The sequence below is a fragment of the Nuphar pumila genome, chromosome 12 (assembly GCF_984573655.1).
Source record: "Nuphar pumila chromosome 12, dmNupPumi1.hap1.1, whole genome shotgun sequence".
Classification (NCBI taxonomy): Eukaryota; Viridiplantae; Streptophyta; class Magnoliopsida; order Nymphaeales; family Nymphaeaceae; genus Nuphar; species Nuphar pumila.
Window position 1 is genome coordinate 23,881,723 of NC_143260.1, and position 20,833 is coordinate 23,902,555.

Below are 20,833 nucleotides of genomic sequence, written 5' to 3' on the forward strand. Positions count from 1 at the left end.
GTTGGCGGTCTCGTTTTTTGTTAGTGATGGTTTTGTGGGGGTTGGGTTTGGCTGCTGCTGCGTGGTGATGATGGCATCGTCGTCGCCCAGAGTGTTACTGTGCGGGGACGTGCTCGGTCGCCTCCCCACCCTCTTCAAGCGTGTCTCTGCGGTACCACCACCACCACCACCAACCAACCAAGCAATCTCTCTCTCTAAATCACTCTCTTTGTTTTCCAGGTGAACAAATCAAATGGGCCCTTTGATTTCCTGCTCTGCGTGGGGCAGTTCTTCCCCGGCGACTCTGAGCTCCTCAGCGAGTTTATGGACTTCGTCGAAGGCCGTCGCGAGGTCCCGATACCCACCTACTTCATCGGCGACTACGGCGTCGGTGCTGCAAAGGTCCTCTCCGCAGCGTCAGGCGACCCCGCGAATTCAGGTTTCAAGACCGACGGGGTGAGGGTCTGCCACAATCTTTACTGGTTGAAGGGAAGCGGGCGATTCGTTCTTCATGGTGCTTCAACCGTTCATTTGTTTCTCGTCTTTCTTTTTCATTGTGGAGCTCTTTTGTTTGGGTTGCGTGCAAATTTCTTTCTTTTTTTCTTTCCCCATTCTCGGTTTAGTTCAAATGGCAAATTTGTTCCTTTTCTCTATGCAGTTTTGGGCAATGAAAATGGTGGTTATTATTGTGGCTTAACCTATGCAATAATTGAGCACCTAAACACTTGGTGAATAATTTTTTGTGTTGTAATTTTTATATGGAAGATTCATATTATAAGTAGGCTTATTTATTTTCTTTCAGGATGAAGAATTCGTTATCATTATTTTTTCACTTGATATTGTGCATTTGTATGACTTAATGAAGGATCTCCTTTTTCTGATTTTCCCTCCCCACACTGTGTGTAGAACTGAACGGATTGGTAAGGGAGCTTTGATTATTTATTTATAATGTATTGACAAATCTATCAGTTTTGAGTATAAAAAAATATCATGATAGCCGCTACTTCTAACGGCGGAGAGGAACCAAACCAAACACCGAGTGCCATCAGCTTCAGATACTCTCTCCTCCATAGTTGCGTGCATTGTTTCTCACTGCATACTCCAACCCCATCTCATGAGGACCAAGTTTCTTCATGTTGTCTTGAACATCGGAGTTAAGATCATTGATCTCTTCATGAGATTTAGGCTCTTTGATATCCACATAATTAGCTCCTGCCACATTTCTTTGAAGGTAGGGCGAGGAGAGATAGTGTGCTTCCTTGAGTTCATCAAGAAGGTTTTGCATGTTAGAGTTTGACTTCAACATGGTCTTCAACACGGAGTAATTGAGATTAACCTTGTTCTCATCCAGGTGCTTGAGGATGTCGTTCAAATACAGTTTGTTATCCATGCATATGGTTTCATGATTCATCCAACTCCTCCTTCAGCTCTTCTATATGATCGCCAGCCTTTTGGTACAATCTGGTGAGTTTTTTTATCTTCTTCACAATTTCAACTGTGTTGTGAAATAGGGGACCAACTTGGGGCCTATCTTCATTCAAAGAAAGTCTCTTGTAAAAACAAACTTGCAAGTCCTCAAGAACAAGCTCATTGAAATTGTGCTGGATTTGTACATCAAAGGGACAAAGAAAATACAAAACAAACAAAGAGAGAGAGAGAGAGAGAGAGAGAGAGAGAGAGAGAGAGAGAGAGAGAGAGAGAGAGAGAGAGAGAGAGAGAGAGATTGTATAAAACATTGGCCGACATTAAAAAACCAAACAATATTAGGCAAAATTGATTAGCCTGCAAAAGAATCAGGGGTATCAATATTAGTGTCTCATGTGAGTTGACACATTTGTGCCCTGCACAAGAGTTGGTTGGCTTTCAGCACAGTACGCACCATTGACAGGTTACAACTCCTGTCCATCCCTGCCTACGTTGGGAGTGTGCCGATGAACTCGATGAGGGAAGCAGTTTTACACTGGTTACCAAAAAAGTAAAAACAAATGTTAGGATTTTAGGTTCATGTATGGTTGGAAGTGAGAAATAAGGAGTTTAAGAAGTGTGCAAGAATTTGTTTTATAATTCAATGATAAAAATTTGAAGTTGTCCGACTATAATATTTGTTAATGTTTGCTATCCCCATGGGTAAGGAACCCCTATTTAAAAACTATAATATTTTTCAGTTTTTAACGTTTTTTGCACATCTGACCCTCCAGATGTGATCTACATGATTGGGTTAGTAGAAATTGATGCCTGGATTATGATATTCTAATGTGCATGTGAGATTTTGCAGTGGTTGAAATCAATGGTCTACAATGCACCAAATTTTTAACCCTCATAAAATCCTATTTGTACATTGAAAAATGTGAATCAAGAGTCGATTTCTACTATTTTAACTATGCTGAATACAACCACGGGTTAGATTTGGTCAAAAGAACTTCTCACTATGAGTTCCAACTTGGGAGTTCCTTACCCACGAGGGTACCAAATCCTTTCCCGTGTAATGCTATTACAACATCTCAGATGTAATAATTTTTTTCACCTTTGAAAACATAGAGTGCAAGTTACTATAATCATCATGGGGTCTTAAAACATTTTTTATGTTTTTTTATTGTACAAATATATTATATGATTAGGCGTACATACAAAAACGAAAACTCTAAAATCTAGTTAAAAACCATTATCTACGAATGCTATATGAGCTCGATCTTGAGGGCTTGAGAGTTTTTTTTACAAGAGGCTTTCTTTGAATGAAGATAAACCCCAAGTTGGGCCCTTCGCAAACCATTTGAAAAGGTGAAAAAGTAAAAAAAAACTTGCAGGATTGTGCCGAAAGGCTAGTGATAGTATAGAAGAGTTAAAGGAGGAGTTAGATGAAACAATACACATGGATGACAAACTGTATTTGAATGGCATCCTCAAGCACCTGGATGCCAACAACGTTCATCTCAATAACTCCGCATTGAAGACCACACTGAAGCTAAATTCTAATGTGCAAAACCTTCTTGATGTACACTATCTCTCATCCTCCTACCTTCAGAAAAATGTGGTAAGAGCTAATTATGCGGATATCAAACTGACCAACTCCCATGCAGAGATATTGATCTCATCTCTGATGTTGAAGACAACATGAAGAAACTTAGTCCTCATGAGATGGCATTGGAGTTTGCGGTGAGAAACAGTGTACAACTATGGAGGAGAGAGTAGTTCAAGTTGATGACACTCTGTGTTCCTTGTTTTCTAGTATTTCCTGCTCATATCATGATAGCTGCTAAATTGATCTGGGATTGTATTTTTTTTCTAGTTTGCTTGAATTTCATTTCATGACCATAGATATTTCTGGTCATTTCATGCACATATGGCGGCAGATATGTTAAATTTCTGGTTTGTTTGAAGTCCTTCCTTTTTAACGAATATTTGTATTTTGTATGTTTGATCATTCTTTCAATGTGCCTTTCTGTAGGCATAGATATAGCTTACTTGTCTGGAAGACGCTCATCTAATGGTCAGCCAACTGGGGTATATAATGAAGATGATACTGATGCCTTGCGAGCTTTAGCTGAAGAACCCAACCTCATTGACCTGTTCCTAACATATCCTTTTTATCTCATTAATAGAAATATGTTTGCCTATAGACCGCAAAAAGCTGTTGCTTCTTCTAGTTTAAAAATGATGGAACTTCCTCTTCTCTTATCTATCTGAAACTGCAGAAAATTTAAATTGAATCTAATTGCTGTTAGCTTGATCTGTCAAGCAACTTATGCAACTTTTGTTTACCTTGACTAACAACCACGAATGAATGGCCAGAAGGCATTTTTAACAGAGCTGATACTTCCAATGCTTCTCCAGATGTCTTGTCCTCCTCAGGTACTGATGCCCTTGTATCAGAGTTGGCTGCAGAACTCAAGCCTCGGTATGCGACTTTCTGACATATTTGTCAATTGTCATGATTTCAGCATCATTTATTCAACTTATTAATATTGAGAGTGAAAACCTTGTTTGTTGGGGGAAAGGGAAAAGGAAAATATGCAAACTGGCAGCATTTTCCTTTGAAATTATATAACTGAATCTGCAACTATAAATTGGTGTCTGTTTTAGGTAAAATGCAAAACTGTTTATCAGAAAGGAAACAGCTGTATGTTAATTTGTATCATTTCTCAATTTGAAAACCTCTCTTTGCTGTTATCCTATTTTGAACAAGTTTATTTTCTTTAGTTATATACTATGTCACATGGGTGCGGGTGCGGCACTTTAAAAAAACTTGGGTGCGGGGGTGCGGGAGGGCAAAAATAAAAATAAATAAATAAATAAATAAATAAATAAATATATAACCCACATTTTCAAAATATTGCGATAAATTAGTGATATTTTCAAATGACAAAATTATAACAAAAAATACTATTTATTATTTTTTAAATATTATCTATTTCTTGTTAAATTAATTCAGTCCAAAGCATGTTGCTTAGTGAGTAAGCAATTATAAACATATCTACAGGTTTGGATTAAGCATTAAACACATGCTAAGTCACACGGACTCGGCTAGGGAGGCGCCGCACCCGAGTCGACACGCCCCGACACGGGTGCAGCTTAGGACACGGTCCGGACTCGGTCAACGAATCGAGGCCGAGTCCGTCCTTGTTTTGGACTCGGTCAACATTGACCGAGTCTATATTCGTTCATTTTTAAGGTGAAAAAACTAAAAAAATTGATTTTTTAATATATTTTTAATATATATATATATATAAAAAGAGACTGTGCTGTGCACAGTCACAGTGCACAGTGACTGTGCTGTGCACTGTGCACAGTGACTGTGTTGTGCACAGTCACAGTGCAGACTGTGCACTTTTTTTTAAAATATATATATAGCCGAGTCCTCGTGTCCAAAATTTTTAAAATTGCGCTGCACCCGTGTCGCACCCGCACCTGCACCCATGTGACATAGAACACATGTAAATAAGAGTTTTAAAGGAATCCAATATATATATATATATATATATATATATATATATATATATATATATATATATATATATATATATATATATATATATATATATATATATATATATATGATAACTGAACATATGAGGCCTCATTTCTCGTTTTGCCCCATTCTGCCCCATAGTTTTGAAGTGTCTTATGATAGATCTGAACCATTAGATGTGTTTAGCATGCTCGATTTAGTGAGAATCAACTCTTGGATGATGATTTTTTGATGAAAAAATGTTTTTATGAGCAAAAAAAACTGATACCTTCATACTTCATAGCCATTGATTTTGATTCTTGAATCACCGGAAAACCTGTATACAGGTTAGATTCGGGTGATCCAAAAGCCGGTTCTCACTAAACAAAAACTATATATCACATCTATGGTGTTGAATGTGAGAAAAAACACCCAAAAACTGTGATTTTGAGCTGAGAACAAGAAAGTGGGTAGAACCAGCGTATTACGAGGAGAGAGAGATTGAGAGACGAGGGGAGAGAGAGAGAGATTGAAGGAGAGAATGAGAGAGACAAAATACGTACCAGACTTCGGTGGTAGCTCGAAGTTGTCGTCAACGTCGGGGTTGGGAGGAGAGGTTGGGAGGAATTTTGCCCTAATCCTCCTCTCCTCAGCCCATTTCATCGGGCGATTTTTTTTTAAAGCCCAAAAGTTGGACATATATGACCCTAGGTGCATTGACCGCACCCAGGGTCGGGTTGACCGCACCGGGTGCCGCACCCGCATGCGCACCTGTGTCGTGTCGCGTTGACGTGGGTGCGGCATCTGGTTGGCCGAATCCCTGTGACATAGGTTATATATGTGATACTTTCTCTCTGTGATCTACGCATTATAATTATGTTCATTGGGAGTATGCAAAATGATTGGCATTCTTATAATATGTTGGTTGCATTTACATGTACTTGATCGATGATTCTTTTATTTCAGCTAAATCTCCCACCTCTATCTTTCTCTTTTTCCACTAAGTGATTTTGAGGCTTATTATGGTATCCAAAGTAGCTAATCCAGCATTCATCGTTTTGCCTTTTCGAACATACTTTGCTTGTTCGATTCCTCATCCTCTTCTTTGCTATTCTCCTAGGTCAAGTTCTGTTTCTGTTTTACTTTTGTTTATACCTGGAATTCTCTTTCCACGTCACAATAACTCACCATACCTTGAGCGGGATGGTTACTTTTTGTTTAGTCAGTAAACAGTTGTGTCCATATATTTGTCTGCCAAGAAGAATTCTTATTTCACTAGAATAACATTGAATTACCCTGCTGACTTTCAATGATTGGGCTGAACCTTGTTAGCATATCCTCTACTTTAGGTCAACACCTGCAACCTTTGACCCATGCACTGGGTTGTGGGTCACTAATGTTGAACAGCCTCTGCAACCGAAGAATTAGACATTAAAGCATGCATGTTTAAAGTTAATATGTATGTTTGTTTGAGCTAATTTAAAGAAAACAACATTAGACTAACTTATTATATGCTATATGGGTCACATTCATGCATATGCATGTGACATGCCCATCCATCTATCTACATGCATAGATATATCCATTAACTAATTAGACACGTAACAGGACCAAGTTATAACCTTGAAAGTTCATATTTTCAACTTCACAAAAAACCTGTACATTTTGACCTGGTTGAGGGTCCCCCAACTCTCTCTCTCTCTTTGTCTGACATACAAAAGCAAACTCACATGTTCATCTTTCCGTCTGTGTTACTGTTGTTGTAATGTGTTATTTCACTCATTTGCCTAACTCTAACAGAGTCATCTGCAATAGCTATCACATAGCAGGTACAAAAGGTGTGTTCTATGCAAGAGAACCCTACACTAATGTTGCAGCTGTACACGTGACACGGTTTCTTGGCCTTGCAGCTGTTGGAAACAACTCTAAACAGGTTCTTTTCCATTCATTTATTTTTCTGATCTTTTTGTTGCTTTGATATTACCGTACACCAATTCATTATTCTTTGCCACCTTAATTGTAATACCAAGAAATTACTTTCTTCTGATGCAAGTTTCTATTAAATCAATTATGGATTAGTTGTATTCCTGAGATTTTTTTCAAATAGCTGTTAAGGATAGAGGTGACGTCCTGTGAGGGCAGTTTAGTTATTTATCTTATATCAGTCCTATTGTAATTATGTTTCTCTGTAAGGGTATTTTTGTACCATAATGTTATGACATATATAAAAGGCACATAGGGCGTCCTCTCACATTCATAGAGGAACGACCAATTGATTCCTTTCTACTTTCTCTCTCTTTTCTTTCTTCTTTCACAAGATATCTCAGGCACACTTCCCAAAGACTGCAACTCCACGAAATCTGACATGGTATCAGAGCGGGGCTGAGAATAAGCACCTCGTCAAATCAAAGCTTGCTGGTAGGATTGATCTTTCTTCTCCCTATCTTGTTTTTATTCATTGTTTCCTAAAAAAAAAGAAAATCTTCTATCGTTTCTCAAAAAAAAATCCTATCCATTGTTTTTCATAAAAAAACCTAATCCTAAAGGGGTTCTTTTGAGTTTTTCTTCTTTCTTGAATCGTCCCTTTTTCTCTCTCTTATTAATATTCTTCTTTGTTGGGTTGTCGTTGTTTGATCCTTTACATATTCTTTCTTGTTTTGTCTTTTATTTTTCTCATATTTGTTTGCAAATTTTGTGTGCATGATCTGTTATACTCTCTACATATTCGTCTTTCTCCTCCTATTCTCTGCGAGTTCCAAAAAAAAAAATCTGTTCTTGGCTGACATCAGCTTAAGGTCTGCAGAATCAAGTCTGATCTACAACTGCTGTTATCGACCAGCAGAAACAAAAAAAAGGGATCAGCCAAAAAAATAATGCATATATCGGCCAAAAAAAGAGAGAAAAATCATAACTTTTGACTTTTCCGGTCAAAAATTGGCCTACAAATTCTGGTCTACTTTGACTTTTCTTCCTTAAAATCATGATTTGACAAGCTTCCTTGTCACGGTTTCTCTAAGTTCTTAGTTCTCCCATTAATTCTTCCTTAGTCAACTTGTCTCTAATAAGTTAGATTCTTCCAACTTTGTCACTTGAACGAAACAAATCATTCCCTTTATCAGCAGCCATGATTTGATGGGGCATCTTGACAAGACTCTATTTGTTCTTTCGGAGTTCATATTGCAGTCAGAATCAAAGGATGACAAACAGACTCCTAAACTTGTGCTTAATCTAGATTTTCCTATATGGTCCAAGAATGATCAAGTTGTTGCAGCCTACAACACGACTACTCTCTCTAGTGATGTCTTGCTCCATATCCCCATAGGTGTTTGCGCTCGAGATCTTTGGTAGATTCTACACCATTGGTTTGAGCAGATTTCAACACTAAAAATCTATCATTTGAAAGGAGAATTTGGGAGGATCGCAAGAGGAGATTCTAACGTGATAGATTACTTAAGGTAAAGTCTATCACTGATCAGCTTGCAGCGATGGGTGCGCCTGTTGCTGATGAGGATATATGTATGCAAACCCTTCGGGGTTTGGGGCCAAAATTCAACATGTTTGTCACCATATATTCAAGACAAAGACCACGACATCCTTTTGATTAGTTGTGTTCCATGTTATTGGATCACGAAGCCATGTTTGATCTTGACAACACCTCTAAAAAGAATATGGATCAACCATCCAATGACGTTCTCTTTACCAAATATTATTCTAGACCCGGTCGTGGAGGTAGAGGCAGAGGCAGAGGCAGAGGACATCGTAGGTCTAATTCTTTTGATAGAGGAGTAGGTATTCTGCCTACTCTTGGTGGTGGACCACATCCGAATAGTAATGTCACATGTCAGATGTGTGGCAAACGTGGCACACTAGCTTAAATTGTTATTGGTAGTTTGTGCCCACGTATCATCCATTGATGGTTCCTGTTTCAACACGTTTTTGAGCTCTTTTTGGAGTCCCTTTTGAGGTTTCGAGACCACAATCAGCTTCTTTAGGAATTTTGACATCACATGTTCGTGCACCTCCTTCATATCCTGCGTCAGTAGCATCATACTAGGATCACGATGCTCTTAGCACTGCGTTCAGCCAATTGAATTTAAAGCAGTCCCAATCTATGAATCCATAGCGTATGGGTTTATATGTGAAGCAAAATAATAAAGGGCAGCAGACCCCTTCCTCCTCTCAAAATACTTGGTACCTTGATTCCGGAGCTACACCATGTGAGAGGAGACTCAGGTAAATTCATACTTGCTATGCCTTATCATGGATTGGGTCAGATTGTTACAGAAGATGGTAAACATCGCCCCATCGCTTATATAGGCACTGTCTTGGTCCATACTAGTTTTGGTTCCCTTTATTTGTCCAATACTCTTCTTGCTCCTAATAATAAACGTAACCTTATTTCTGTTTCTCAATTGTCCGATCAACTATGTCACATGGGTGCAGGTGCGGGTGCGGGGGTGCGGCAGGGGCAAAAATGTATATATATATATATATATATATATATATATATAGAGAGAGAGAGAGAGAGAGAGAGAGAGAGAGAGAGAGAGAGAGAGAGAGAGAGAGAGAGGGGGGGGGGTTGGGGGGTTCCCCCGACGCCGGTCGGGGTTCAGTTTTTTTTGCTGGTGTGTTTGTTTGAAGCCTTGTTACCCACATTCTGCTTGTTGTGTACTTTAGCTCAACGGGACAAAATTGATGAACCGAAAGGATTGGCAATCTGATCGACCCAACCTGCTGCGTTCTGCTGACTGTCATGATTCAATCATGTCTGAAACTCCCTGGTCTTCACGAAAAAAAATATAAGCGAAAGGTTTGACATGGTTTGTTGGAGAGAGAGTCTTCACGAGGCCTACGACGCCACTGCCACGCCACTGCCTAGGGTTCTTCAAATTTCATTTTATATACAGTTGCACACAGATGATAGCTAAAAGAAATTTATTAGATTTGACATGTGGAAAAGAGAGGTCTACACAAGGCTAATAGCCACCAAGGCTCTACTCTACCACCATCATTATCATTTATTATCATTTATTGTGGAGAGAGAAAATCCTTGACGAAAAAGGATTTGGTTGGTTGAAGCATAAAGACTTCAAAAGGCTCTTGAATTTTGGTTTTAATTTTTGAAGAAGATGGATCATCATTTCCAAGTTAACAGTATGTTTTCCAACGCTGTGAATTAATTGTTTGGAGGCAGGAATAGCATGGGATGCCAACAAAGCTCGTCAGATGTTGTGGACACAAGTGCCCCTTTATAAAACAAGAGCAGCAAAAGCAAGCAGCTGTCCAGATTTTTTTTTTTTAAATTCTGCAGCCCATTTCGTAGGGCAATTTTTTTTTTTAAAAAAAAATTCCAAACAAAAATGGATCGAAATGATCCTGGGTGCGGTCAACGCACCCAGGATCGGGTTGACCACACCCGTACCCGCGTCGAGTCGCGTCGACGCGGGTGCGGCACCCTGCTAGCCGAATCCCTGTGACATAGCCGATCAAATGAATTTTCATGTTACCTTTTTTTGTCTTTTATTTTTGTGTGTCCTTTCACACGAAGCAAATGCTCGTTAAAGAGAAGAGATGTGGTCTTTATGTGGTGAGTGAAGTTTCGTCATCATCAGATTTTGCAGTGTCATCTTCTTCGTGTTCGTTGCTTTTGTCTGGAGGTGATCATCCTGTTAGTGATATTGAGTTATGGCATCGTAGGTTAGGTCATTGTAATCCTGGGTTCTTGAGTCTTTTATGTAATAAGAATCTCATTGAGTTGAGAGACAAAATCAAAGTCTTTTATTTCTTGTGACAATTGTTATATTTGTAAGAGTCATGAATTACCTTTTGGACATTCTAATAAAAGAACATTCTCATTCGAACTCGTTCATTCTGATGTTTGGGGACTTGCACCCGTTATGTCTTGTTTTAAATCCAGGTACTATGTTATTTTTGTCGATGATTTCAGTAGATACACTTGGATTTTATGTCGGAAGTCCAAGGATCATGTTTTTGTTGTCTTTTAAACAGTTCAAAGCCTATGTCTAGGAAAATTCTTGCTTTTCATAGTGATGGGGTGGTAAATGCACCTCAAATTATTTTGTTGACTATCATTGTGATAATGACATTGTGGACAAATGCCAAAGAACTGCAACTCAAAACGAAACTGCTGAAAGGAAACACCGTCATGTAGCTGAGACGACTCTTACTATGATGGCTGATTCTAAATTAAGGAGAGACTTGTGGACTGAAGCTTTCCACACCGCCGTGTTTCTTGTTAATCAGATGCTTTTGGATGGGTTGGATGGTGACACTTTTCTTCAAATTGTTTGGAAAACATCCTAACTATTCCATTTGTCGTGCCTTTGGTTCGGAACAAATTTGCTCCAAAGGCCCAAGTCTATCAATTTGTTGGCTAGGAGGATGAGTTTAAAGGTTACAAGTGTTTAAATTTGGAAACTAATCATCATGTAATTTCCAGACATGTTATATTCAATTTAAATGAGTGTGCAGTTTCTGCTGAGGAACATAGTACAAATCAGTTCAGGTCTGATAAAATTTCGGCCAATATCAACTTCAACAACATCCAATCAACCACAACATGTAGGTCTCTTTCAGATCAGATTTCGTCAATCTGTAGTGAATTGCAGACTTGGCCAACAATTAATAATGTGCAGTTCGGCTGTAATGATGATCAGAAATGTGAATTCAGCACACAACATAGTTTGAATATTGATCAGGATGAAGAAATCAGGCCACTCACTGCTGGTCCTAACAAAGATCCTCATTCAGTACAGTTTCGACAATTTCCCTTAGTTTACAAGAGGCATTCTAAGGTGCAGCTCGAACCACAATCTACTCAATAATTTAATGACGACGGAACAACAACAAAAGAGAATGTAGACAAGCCTCAAGAGGTAGCTGAAACACATTCTAACACTGTTGGACAACAAGTGCAATTGAGGAGATCCACTAGGGCACGTTATCCACCGAATAAGTGGGTAAGTTATGATGCCTTCTCTATTGATTTTCAATTGTTTGTGGCATCTATCAGTCAAGAAAAAGAACTGTGCAATTTTATTGAAGCATGTAAGAAAAAGAATTAGCTATTAAGGTTAAAAGAGAGTGTTATAGAAATCTAAGTAAGAGTCGTGATAATGAGAATTTGAAGAAGTATATGATAGCAAAGAAGGAAGCTAAAAAAGTTGTTCGAAACGCGAGGGCTAAGGTATATAAGGAGGTTTATGACAAGTTGGATACCAAAGAAGGCGAGAAGGATATTTATAGGCTTGCAAAGATGAGAGATAGGAAATCGAAGGATTTGGGTATGGTTAGATGTATCAAAGATGAAACGCAAAGGGTTTTAGTCAAAGATGAGGAGATTAAGGAGAGATGGAAAGATTATTTTGATAAGCTATTTAATGATAGTCATGCTCAAGATCTTGGAGACTTCTCCATTCCTTTTCATGAGATAAATCGTGACTTCATGCGCAAGATTCAAAAGAAAGAGATTGCAGAGGCTTTGAAGAAAATGAAATCAAGAAGGGCAGTTGGCCCAGATGGTATACCTATCGAGGCTTGGAAATGCTTGGGAGAGAAAGGTTTAGAATGGTTGACAAATCTTTTTAACTTGATTTGGTGAACAAATAAGATGCCTAATGAGTGGAGGAAGAGTACTTTGGTGCCTTTATATAAGAATAAGGGTGATATACAAGATTGCACAAACTATCGTGGTATAAAACTCATGAGTCATACTATGAAACTTTGGGAGAGGGTGATTGAGTCTAGGTTGAGGAAGGTTGTCATGATATCGGAGAATCAATTTGGTTTTATGCCTGGAAGATCAACTATGGAAGCTATACATCTTCTTAGACAACTTATTGAAAGATATAGAGAGAGGAACAAAGATTTGCATATGGTTTTTATTGATTTAGAGAAGGCATACGATAGAGTACCTAGGGACGTTCTCTGGTGGACAATGATGAAGAAAGGTGTTTCTCTCAAGTACATTAGTATAATTAAAGATATGTATGAAGGAGTAGTAACCAATGTCCGCACTTGTGGAGGGGTGACAACCAATTTTCCGATAACGGTTGGGTTACATCAAGGATCTGCTTTAAGCCCTTTCCTATTTGCGATAGTGATGGATGAGCTTACGAGATCAATTCAAGAAAATATACCGTGGTGTATGTTGTTTGCTGATGATATTGTTTTGATTGATGAGTCTAGAGCTGGGGTTAATGCTAAGTTAGAATTATGGAGACAGACATTGGAAGCTAGAGGTTTTAAGTTGAGTAAGAGTAAGACTGAATATATGGAATGTCAGTTTAGTAAGCAACGAAGTAGTGATGGGAGTGTAGTGAAGCTTGGTGAGCAAGATATACCAGTGAATGATTATTTCAAATATTTGGGATCCATCATTCAAAAGTATGGAGAAATTGATGGAGATGTAAATCATAGGATAAAGGTTGGGTGGATGAAATGGAAAAGTGCTACTGGAGTGCTGTGCGATCGTAGAATGCCATTGCGGTTGAAGGGAAAGTTTTATAGGACGACTATTAGACCCGCTTTACTATATGGTACGGAATGTTGGGCTGCCAAGAGACATCATATTCAAAAAATGAGTGTAGCTGAGATGCGGATGCTTAGATGGATGTGTGGAAATACAATAAAAGATAAGATTCGGAACGAAGAGATACGTAAGAAGGTAGGTGTTGCACCCATTGAAAATAAGATGCGAGAGAATCGTTTACGGTGGTTTGGACATATTCGGCGAAGGCCTAATGATGCTCCAGTTAGAAGGTTGGAGAAATGGGAAAATATATTAGTTAAAAGAGGTCGGGGTAGGCCTAGGAAGACTTGGATGGAGATGATAGGAAAGGATATGAATGCTTTGAACCTCACCGAGGACATGGCGTTGGATAGAAATGATTGGAGGAAAAGGATTCATGTGGAAGACCCAAAATGAATTTCTTTTTTGGTTCATATTGCTGACCCCAATTGTTTTGGGATGAAGGCGTAGTTGTTGTTGTTGATGTAAGAACGCTGCTATGATTAAGGAAATTAATTCTCTCTATGAGTGTGCCACTTAGGAGGTAGTTGATAGACCCATAGGTAAAAACATTGTCGGATATAGATGAGTCTATAAGATTAAGTATAAGGCTGATGGTCGCATCAAAAGGTATAAGACAAGATTAGTTGTCAAAAGATATACTCAGGAGCATGAACTTGATTTTGATGAAACCTTTAGTCCTGTCATTAGAATGGAGACTATGCCAGTTATTCTTTCACTTGCTGTTACTTTTGGTTGGTAGTTGTATCAACTTGATGTCAATAACATGTTTTTTTATGGTGATTTGTATGAAAATGTGTATATGAAACATTCTCCTGGCTATCTGGAAGGCGACGTTGCAAAGATAACCTTGAGATTAAGAAAAACTATCTATGGGCTCAAGCAGGCTTCTAGTGCTTGGTTTGAAACTTTCAAGCATAAGAGTGAGATCCATTGGCTTCACACGTAGTCAATGTGATTATTCTTTATTCACTCACTTTGATGATTGTGATATAACACTGATTCTTGTTTACGTTGATATAATTATCACAGGAAGTAGTCTGTCTCGTATTCAAGATCTTAAGATCTTCTTGCATGATAAGTTCCACATAAAAGATCTTGGTGTTTTCATGTATTTTCTTGGTGTTAAGGTGGACAAGACAACTAATTCCTTGATTCCTACGCAAAGTAAATATGCCTAGGGTCTTTTGCAATTAGGATGTAAGCCTGCCAGGACGCCAATGACATTGAATACAAAACTGCATGAAGAAAGTGAGGGTGATAATTTGCCTCTCCAAAAAGATTCGGAAGCATAGTAAGAGCACTTTAATATCTTACCTTCACACAACCCGATCTGTCCTATGTTAACCCGGTATCACAGTTTATGCATGCTCCTAGACGAAGTCATATGCATGCTGTTAAGATAATCCTTAGATACATCAAGGGCATGGTAACCGATGGTCTTGTATACTCCAAATCAATGAAGCATACTAATTAAATGAGCTTTGTAGTGATCACATATTCAGATGCAGATTGAGATCCTTCCACGAGAAGTTCAATTACAGGTTAAGGAGTATTTCTAGGAAGACATTTGGTCTCTTGGTCTAGTAAGCGAAAAAGAACGGTAGCAAGTATGGGTGGGCAATGGGCCTGGTTTGGGTCAAGGTTTTAGGCCCTAACCCATTAGCTATCTCAAACCTGATTTGATAGATTCCTAAAGTCACGAACTACAAAAACCCCAACTCAAAATAACAATCTAAGCTCTCTCCTGGTCAGGTGATGATGTCACTATTGGCATCACCATAGAGACTCCCAGAACTGCAGGTCGATGAATTTGATCCCAGACTCCTTCCCTAGTTGCTTCAATCCTTGCTGCTGTGATGTGGCTCAGATACCATATCAGAGTTGACAATCACTAGAGGAAGAAGATGAAAGAGCAATACAAAGAGAGCTAAAGGGGAAACTTCATTATAAAGTAAACTGAAGAGAGTATACATGATAAAGAGAGTCGAGCTCGAGCCTCTTGAGGACAGAAAAAGGCAAAATATGTTGACTCTGTAACCACCTGACAAATTTACAAGAGTACCCCAAATAAATAATGTTATGTACATAAAAGAGGGTCTGCACAAGAGACAAGTAATACATATAATACACCAACATATTAATTAAACTATTCAACAATGTGTTGTGTGTGTTAAATTATAGTTTTATGTATTATTAGTATGTACATATATGTTTGTAGAGCAGTTAGTTAAGGAAGTTGATTGGTGTCTAAGGAGGATTCAGAATCAATGTGGAATAAGATAGCGGGTGACATGAGAAATGTGGCTAAGGAGGTATTGGGTGAGTCTAAAGGCGGTACATCGCTAGGTAAGGATACATCATGGTGGAACGAGGATATCAAATTAGCTATTAAGGTTAAAAGAGAGTGTTATAGAAATCTAAGAGTCGTGATAATGAGAATTTGGAGAAGTATATGATAACAAAGAAGGAAGCTAAAAAAATAGTTCAAAACGCGAGGGATAAGGTATATAAGGAGGTTTATGACAAGTTGGATACCAAAGAGGGCGAGAAGGATATTTATAGGCTTGCAAAGATGAGAGATAGGAAATTGAGGGATCTGGGTATGGTTAGATGTATCAAAAATGAAACACAAAGGGTTTTTGTCAAAAATGAGGAGATAAAGGAGAGATGGAAAGATTATTTTGATAAGCTATTTAATGGAAGTCATGCTCAGGATCTTGGAGACTTCTCCATTCCTTTTCATGAGATGAATCGTGACTTCATGCGCAAGATTCAAAAGAAAAAAATTGCAGAGGCTTTGAAGAAAATGAAATAAAAAATGACAGTTGCCCCAGATGGTATACCTATCGAGGCTTGGAAATGCTTGGGTGAGAAAGGTTTAGAATGGTTGACAAATCTTTTTAACAAGTTTTGGCGGACAAATAAGATGCCTAATGAGTGGATGAAGAGAACTTTGGTGCCTCTATATAAGAATAAGGGTGATATACAAGATTGCACAAACTATCGTGATATAAAACTCATGAGTCATACTATGAAACTTTGGGAGAGGGTAATTGAGTATATGTTGAGGAAGGTTGTCATGATATCGGAGAATCAATTTGGTTTTATGCCTGGAAGATCAACTATGGAAGCTATACATCTTCTTAGACAACTTATTGAGAGATATACAGAGAGGAACAAAGATTTGCATATGGTTTTTATTGATTTGGAGAAGGCATACGATAGAATATCTAGGGATGTTCTCTGGTGGACAATGATGAAGAAAGGTGTTTCTCTCAAGTATATTAGTATAATTAAAGATATGTACGATAGTAACCAATGTCTGCACTTGTGGAGGGGTGACAACCAATTTTTCTATAACGGTTGGGTTACATCAAGGATCTGCATTAAGCCCTTTCCTATTTGCTATAGTGATGGATGAGCTTACGAGATCAATTCAAGAAAATGTGCCGTGGTGTATGCTGTTTTCTAATGATATTGTTTTGATTGATGAGTCTAGAGCTGGGGTTAATGCTAAGTTAGAATTATGGAGACAAACATTGGAAGCAAGAGGTTTTAAGTTGAGTAAGAGTAAGACAGAATATATGAAATGTCGGTTTAGTAAGCAACAAAGTAGTGATGGGAGTGTAGTGAAGCTTGGTGAACAAGAAATACCGGTGGATGACTGTTTCAAATATTTGGGATCTATCATTCAAAAGTATGGAGAAATTGATGGAGATGTAAATCTTAGGATAAAGGTTGGGTAGATGAAATGGAAAAGTGCAACTGGAGTGTTATGCGGTCGTAGAATATCATTGCGGTTGAAGGGAAAGTTTTATAGGACGACAATTAGGCCCGCTTTACTATATGGTACAGAATGTTGGGCTGCCAAGAGACATCATATTAAAAAAATGAGTGTAGCTGAGATGCGTATGCTTAGATGGATGTGTGGAAATACAATAAAAGATAAGATTCGAAACGAGGAGATACGTAAGAAGGTAGGCGTTGCATCCATTGAAAATAAGATGATAGAGAATCATTTACGATGGTTTGGATATATTCGGCGAAGGCCTAATGATGCTCCAGTTAGAAGGATGGAGAAATGGGAAAATATATTAGTTAAAAGAGGTCGGGGTAGGCCTAAGAAGACTTGGATGAAGATGATAGGAAAGGATATGAATGCTTTGAACCTCACCGAGGACATGACATTGGATAGAAATGATTGGAGGAGAAGGATTCATGTGAAAGACCCAGAATGATTTTCTATTTTGGTTCATATCGCCGACCCCAATTGTTTTGAGATGAAGGCGTAGTTGTTGTTGTTGTAATCTTAAAACCCGACGGAGGATCCATAAATACTTCTTCACAAAGATTCTCATTTAAAAACTCATTTTTAACATCTAGTTGATAGACAGACCATTGTTTAATAGATGTTAAAGCTATCAAGGTTCTTATACTGGTCATCATAGCAACTGGGGAAAAGGTTTCCTTATAATCTATTTCATATTCTTGTGCATATCCTTTAGCAACTAACCTAACTTTTTATATTTCTAATGTCTCATTGCTCTTGGTTTTGACCTTATACACCCATCTACATCCAATAGCTCTTTTTCCTAATGGTTAACTTACGATGGTCCAAGTGTTAGCCTTGTTGAGTGCTTCTAGTTCAAGTCTCATAGCATCAACCTAATGTGGATGTTGCTCAGCCTCTTTAAAATTGAAAGGCTCATGATATGAATGTATCATCATTAGACAAGTTCTATAATTTGGAGAAAAGGAATCATACGACACAAATTTTTTAGGAGGTCTACCATTCCTAGAAGATCACCTAGGTTGGGTTTCTTCAACTTGATCTTCTAAAGAGATGTTTTGAGAGTATATATCAAAAACACTTTGATGTTCATTGCCCTCACGCCGAGTACACATGCATATTATTAGGATTCTCATTGCGAGAATCAACATTTTTGATGTGACAAATCATCATTTTGATAAGAATTGTCATCACAAATTAAATCACTTTTAAACTTATTTCTAGGTAACAAGTCAAATAGGAAAGAATAGTCAATTTCTTCTTTAGATTTTTGAATTTCAAAACCATTCTGCTCTTCAAGAAAGGTCACATTTCTTGAAACATAGAGTTTGTTAGTTTGAATATCATAACATTTATAACTTTTTTTTATTTTCACCATATCCAATAAAAGCACATTCAAAAGCTTTTGGTGAACGTTTATCTTGTACTTAAAAAAGAACAAAGCACTTACAACAAAAAATCCTCAATTTTTTAAAATCCAGAGATATTTTGAATAATTTTTCAAAGGGAAAAACATTTTTTAAGGAAGATGAAGGCATTTGATTTAAGAGATAAGTTGCGATAAGAGTGGCTTCGGCCCAAAAGTTATTTGGAACACTTTTAGAAACAAGAAGAATCATTTCAATAAGATGCTTACTTTTTGAACAAGAAGAGTCGTTGTTTCAATAAGATGCCTATGTTTTCTCTCGACAAGACCATTTTGTTGGGGAGTTTTTGGACAAGATCTTTGATGTATAATGTCATTTAGTTTAAGATAGTTTTAAAATTCTTATGACATTTATTCTGCTCCAGAATCGGATCTAAAAATGACTATGTTGTGTTGAATTTGATTTTGAATAAGAAGAAATTCTTTAAAGATGAAAAATACATCGGATTTGTTTTTGATAAAGTAAACCCATGTGTATCTAGTAAAATCATCAATAAAGACGACATAATATGAATATTCTCCTTTATACATAACGGGTGTCGGTCCCCATACATTCGAATGCACTAGTTCAAATGATCTTTTGGAAATAAAATTGCTATGTGGATACAGAAGAGGATGCATTTTTTTAATGATACAATCATTGCAAGTAAATGTCTTTTCATTACAATTTTTTTTCAAAAAGGGAAAAGATACAACTTGAAAATACTAGGGTGACCAAGCCTTTTGTGCCAAGTCTCAAGATCTTTAGATTGAACGTGATTATAAAAAGATTTGGATGACAAAGATAAAAAATTCATGTAATATAGGTCCCCTCTTCTATGGCCTTGCCCAATCCGCTTCTCAGACTGGAGATCTTGCACATAACAATTGGTTGGTGAAAAAAAGACACTATATCCAAAATCAGTAATTTGAGAAACAAAAAAAAGATTTAAATTAAGTTTTAGAATGATTCTAATTTTTGGAATATAAAATTCTTTGTTTTGACCAAAAACTTTTTCAAGATTTCCCATACTTTCAACATCTAATGATGTTCCTGTTTGAACTCAGAGTTTCAGCCACGTTTTAACTATCAGCAGAAGACAGATGAGAGGAGACAAGAGGCTGCGCAGAATGGTCATCCATCGTGACCTAGAAACTGTAATTATATACAATACTTTACAAAACATTATGGATAATAATATCCTTGATTATAAACATAAAATACAAGTATGTGCAAAATAAGCATGTGCAAAATACAAAACATAATATATGGATCTGGACCAAACGTGGATCCAGAACCATATCTTGTCATCTTAACAGCCTCTCTCAAGTTGTGCTTGATCTCGAATCCTGGACAACTTGCCTTTTAAGAACCAAAAATTGTGTTTGGTCAGCCCTTTTGTAAACATATCAGCCACTTGATCTTCAGTGCGAACATAATATGGCTCAATTTCTTTCTCTTCAACCTTTTTCCTGACAAAATGTTGATCTATCTCGATGTTTTTAGTGCGACTATGATGAATTGGATTAAAAAAATTATTTATCGCACTTTGATTGTCACACAATAATAATGATCTTAAGATAGATTCACCCAATTCTATTAGCAAGTGTCTAACCCACGTAGCGTCTGCTGTGGCTGCTGCCATGGAACGATATTCAGCCTCAGTACTAGATCTGGCAACAACCTTCTGTTTTCTACTACTCCAAGACACAATGTTGCTGCCAAGAAATATACAATAGCCTGAAATTGACCTTCTCTCATCTGGATCTCCTGCCCAGTCCGCATCAGTATAGATAAAAATTTTATGAGCCCCATTATCTATAAGATTCCTCTTATAAACAAGTCCATCTCCCACCGTACCCTTTAAGTATCTCATTATCCGTTTAACTGCATCCATGTGCCCAATTCGAGGTTCATGTATAAATTGAGATACTTGATTTACAAAATAGACAATGTCAGGTCTAGTGAAGGTAAGATACTTGAGCATTCCGACTATACTTCAGTATCTGCTGGGATCATCATATAAGTCTCCTTCGTTGGAGCTCAACTTCTGCTGTAAAACGCTGGGAGTAGCTAAAGGCTTGCAATCTTTCATTCCCGCTCTACTTAACAAGTCAAGAGTATATTTATGTTGTGTCAGGGTCAACACATTGTCTTTC

General features: G+C 37.7%; 1 protein-coding gene across 1 annotated transcript in view; it reads left to right on the forward strand.

Moving 5' to 3' along the window:
• Positions 1 to 20,833, forward strand: part of LOC149820326 (CwfJ-like family protein / zinc finger (CCCH-type) family protein) — a 65,408-nt gene continuing 44,575 nt past the window's right edge. Inside the window, exons 1-5 of the mRNA XM_089983408.1 lie at positions 1 to 151; positions 220 to 493; positions 3,425 to 3,552; positions 3,753 to 3,874; positions 6,740 to 6,857. Coding sequence (XP_089839534.1) covers positions 68 to 151; positions 220 to 493; positions 3,425 to 3,552; positions 3,753 to 3,874; positions 6,740 to 6,857 — 726 coding nt within the window. The 5' untranslated portion in view covers positions 1 to 67. The remainder of the gene's footprint in view (positions 152 to 219; positions 494 to 3,424; positions 3,553 to 3,752; positions 3,875 to 6,739; positions 6,858 to 20,833) is intronic.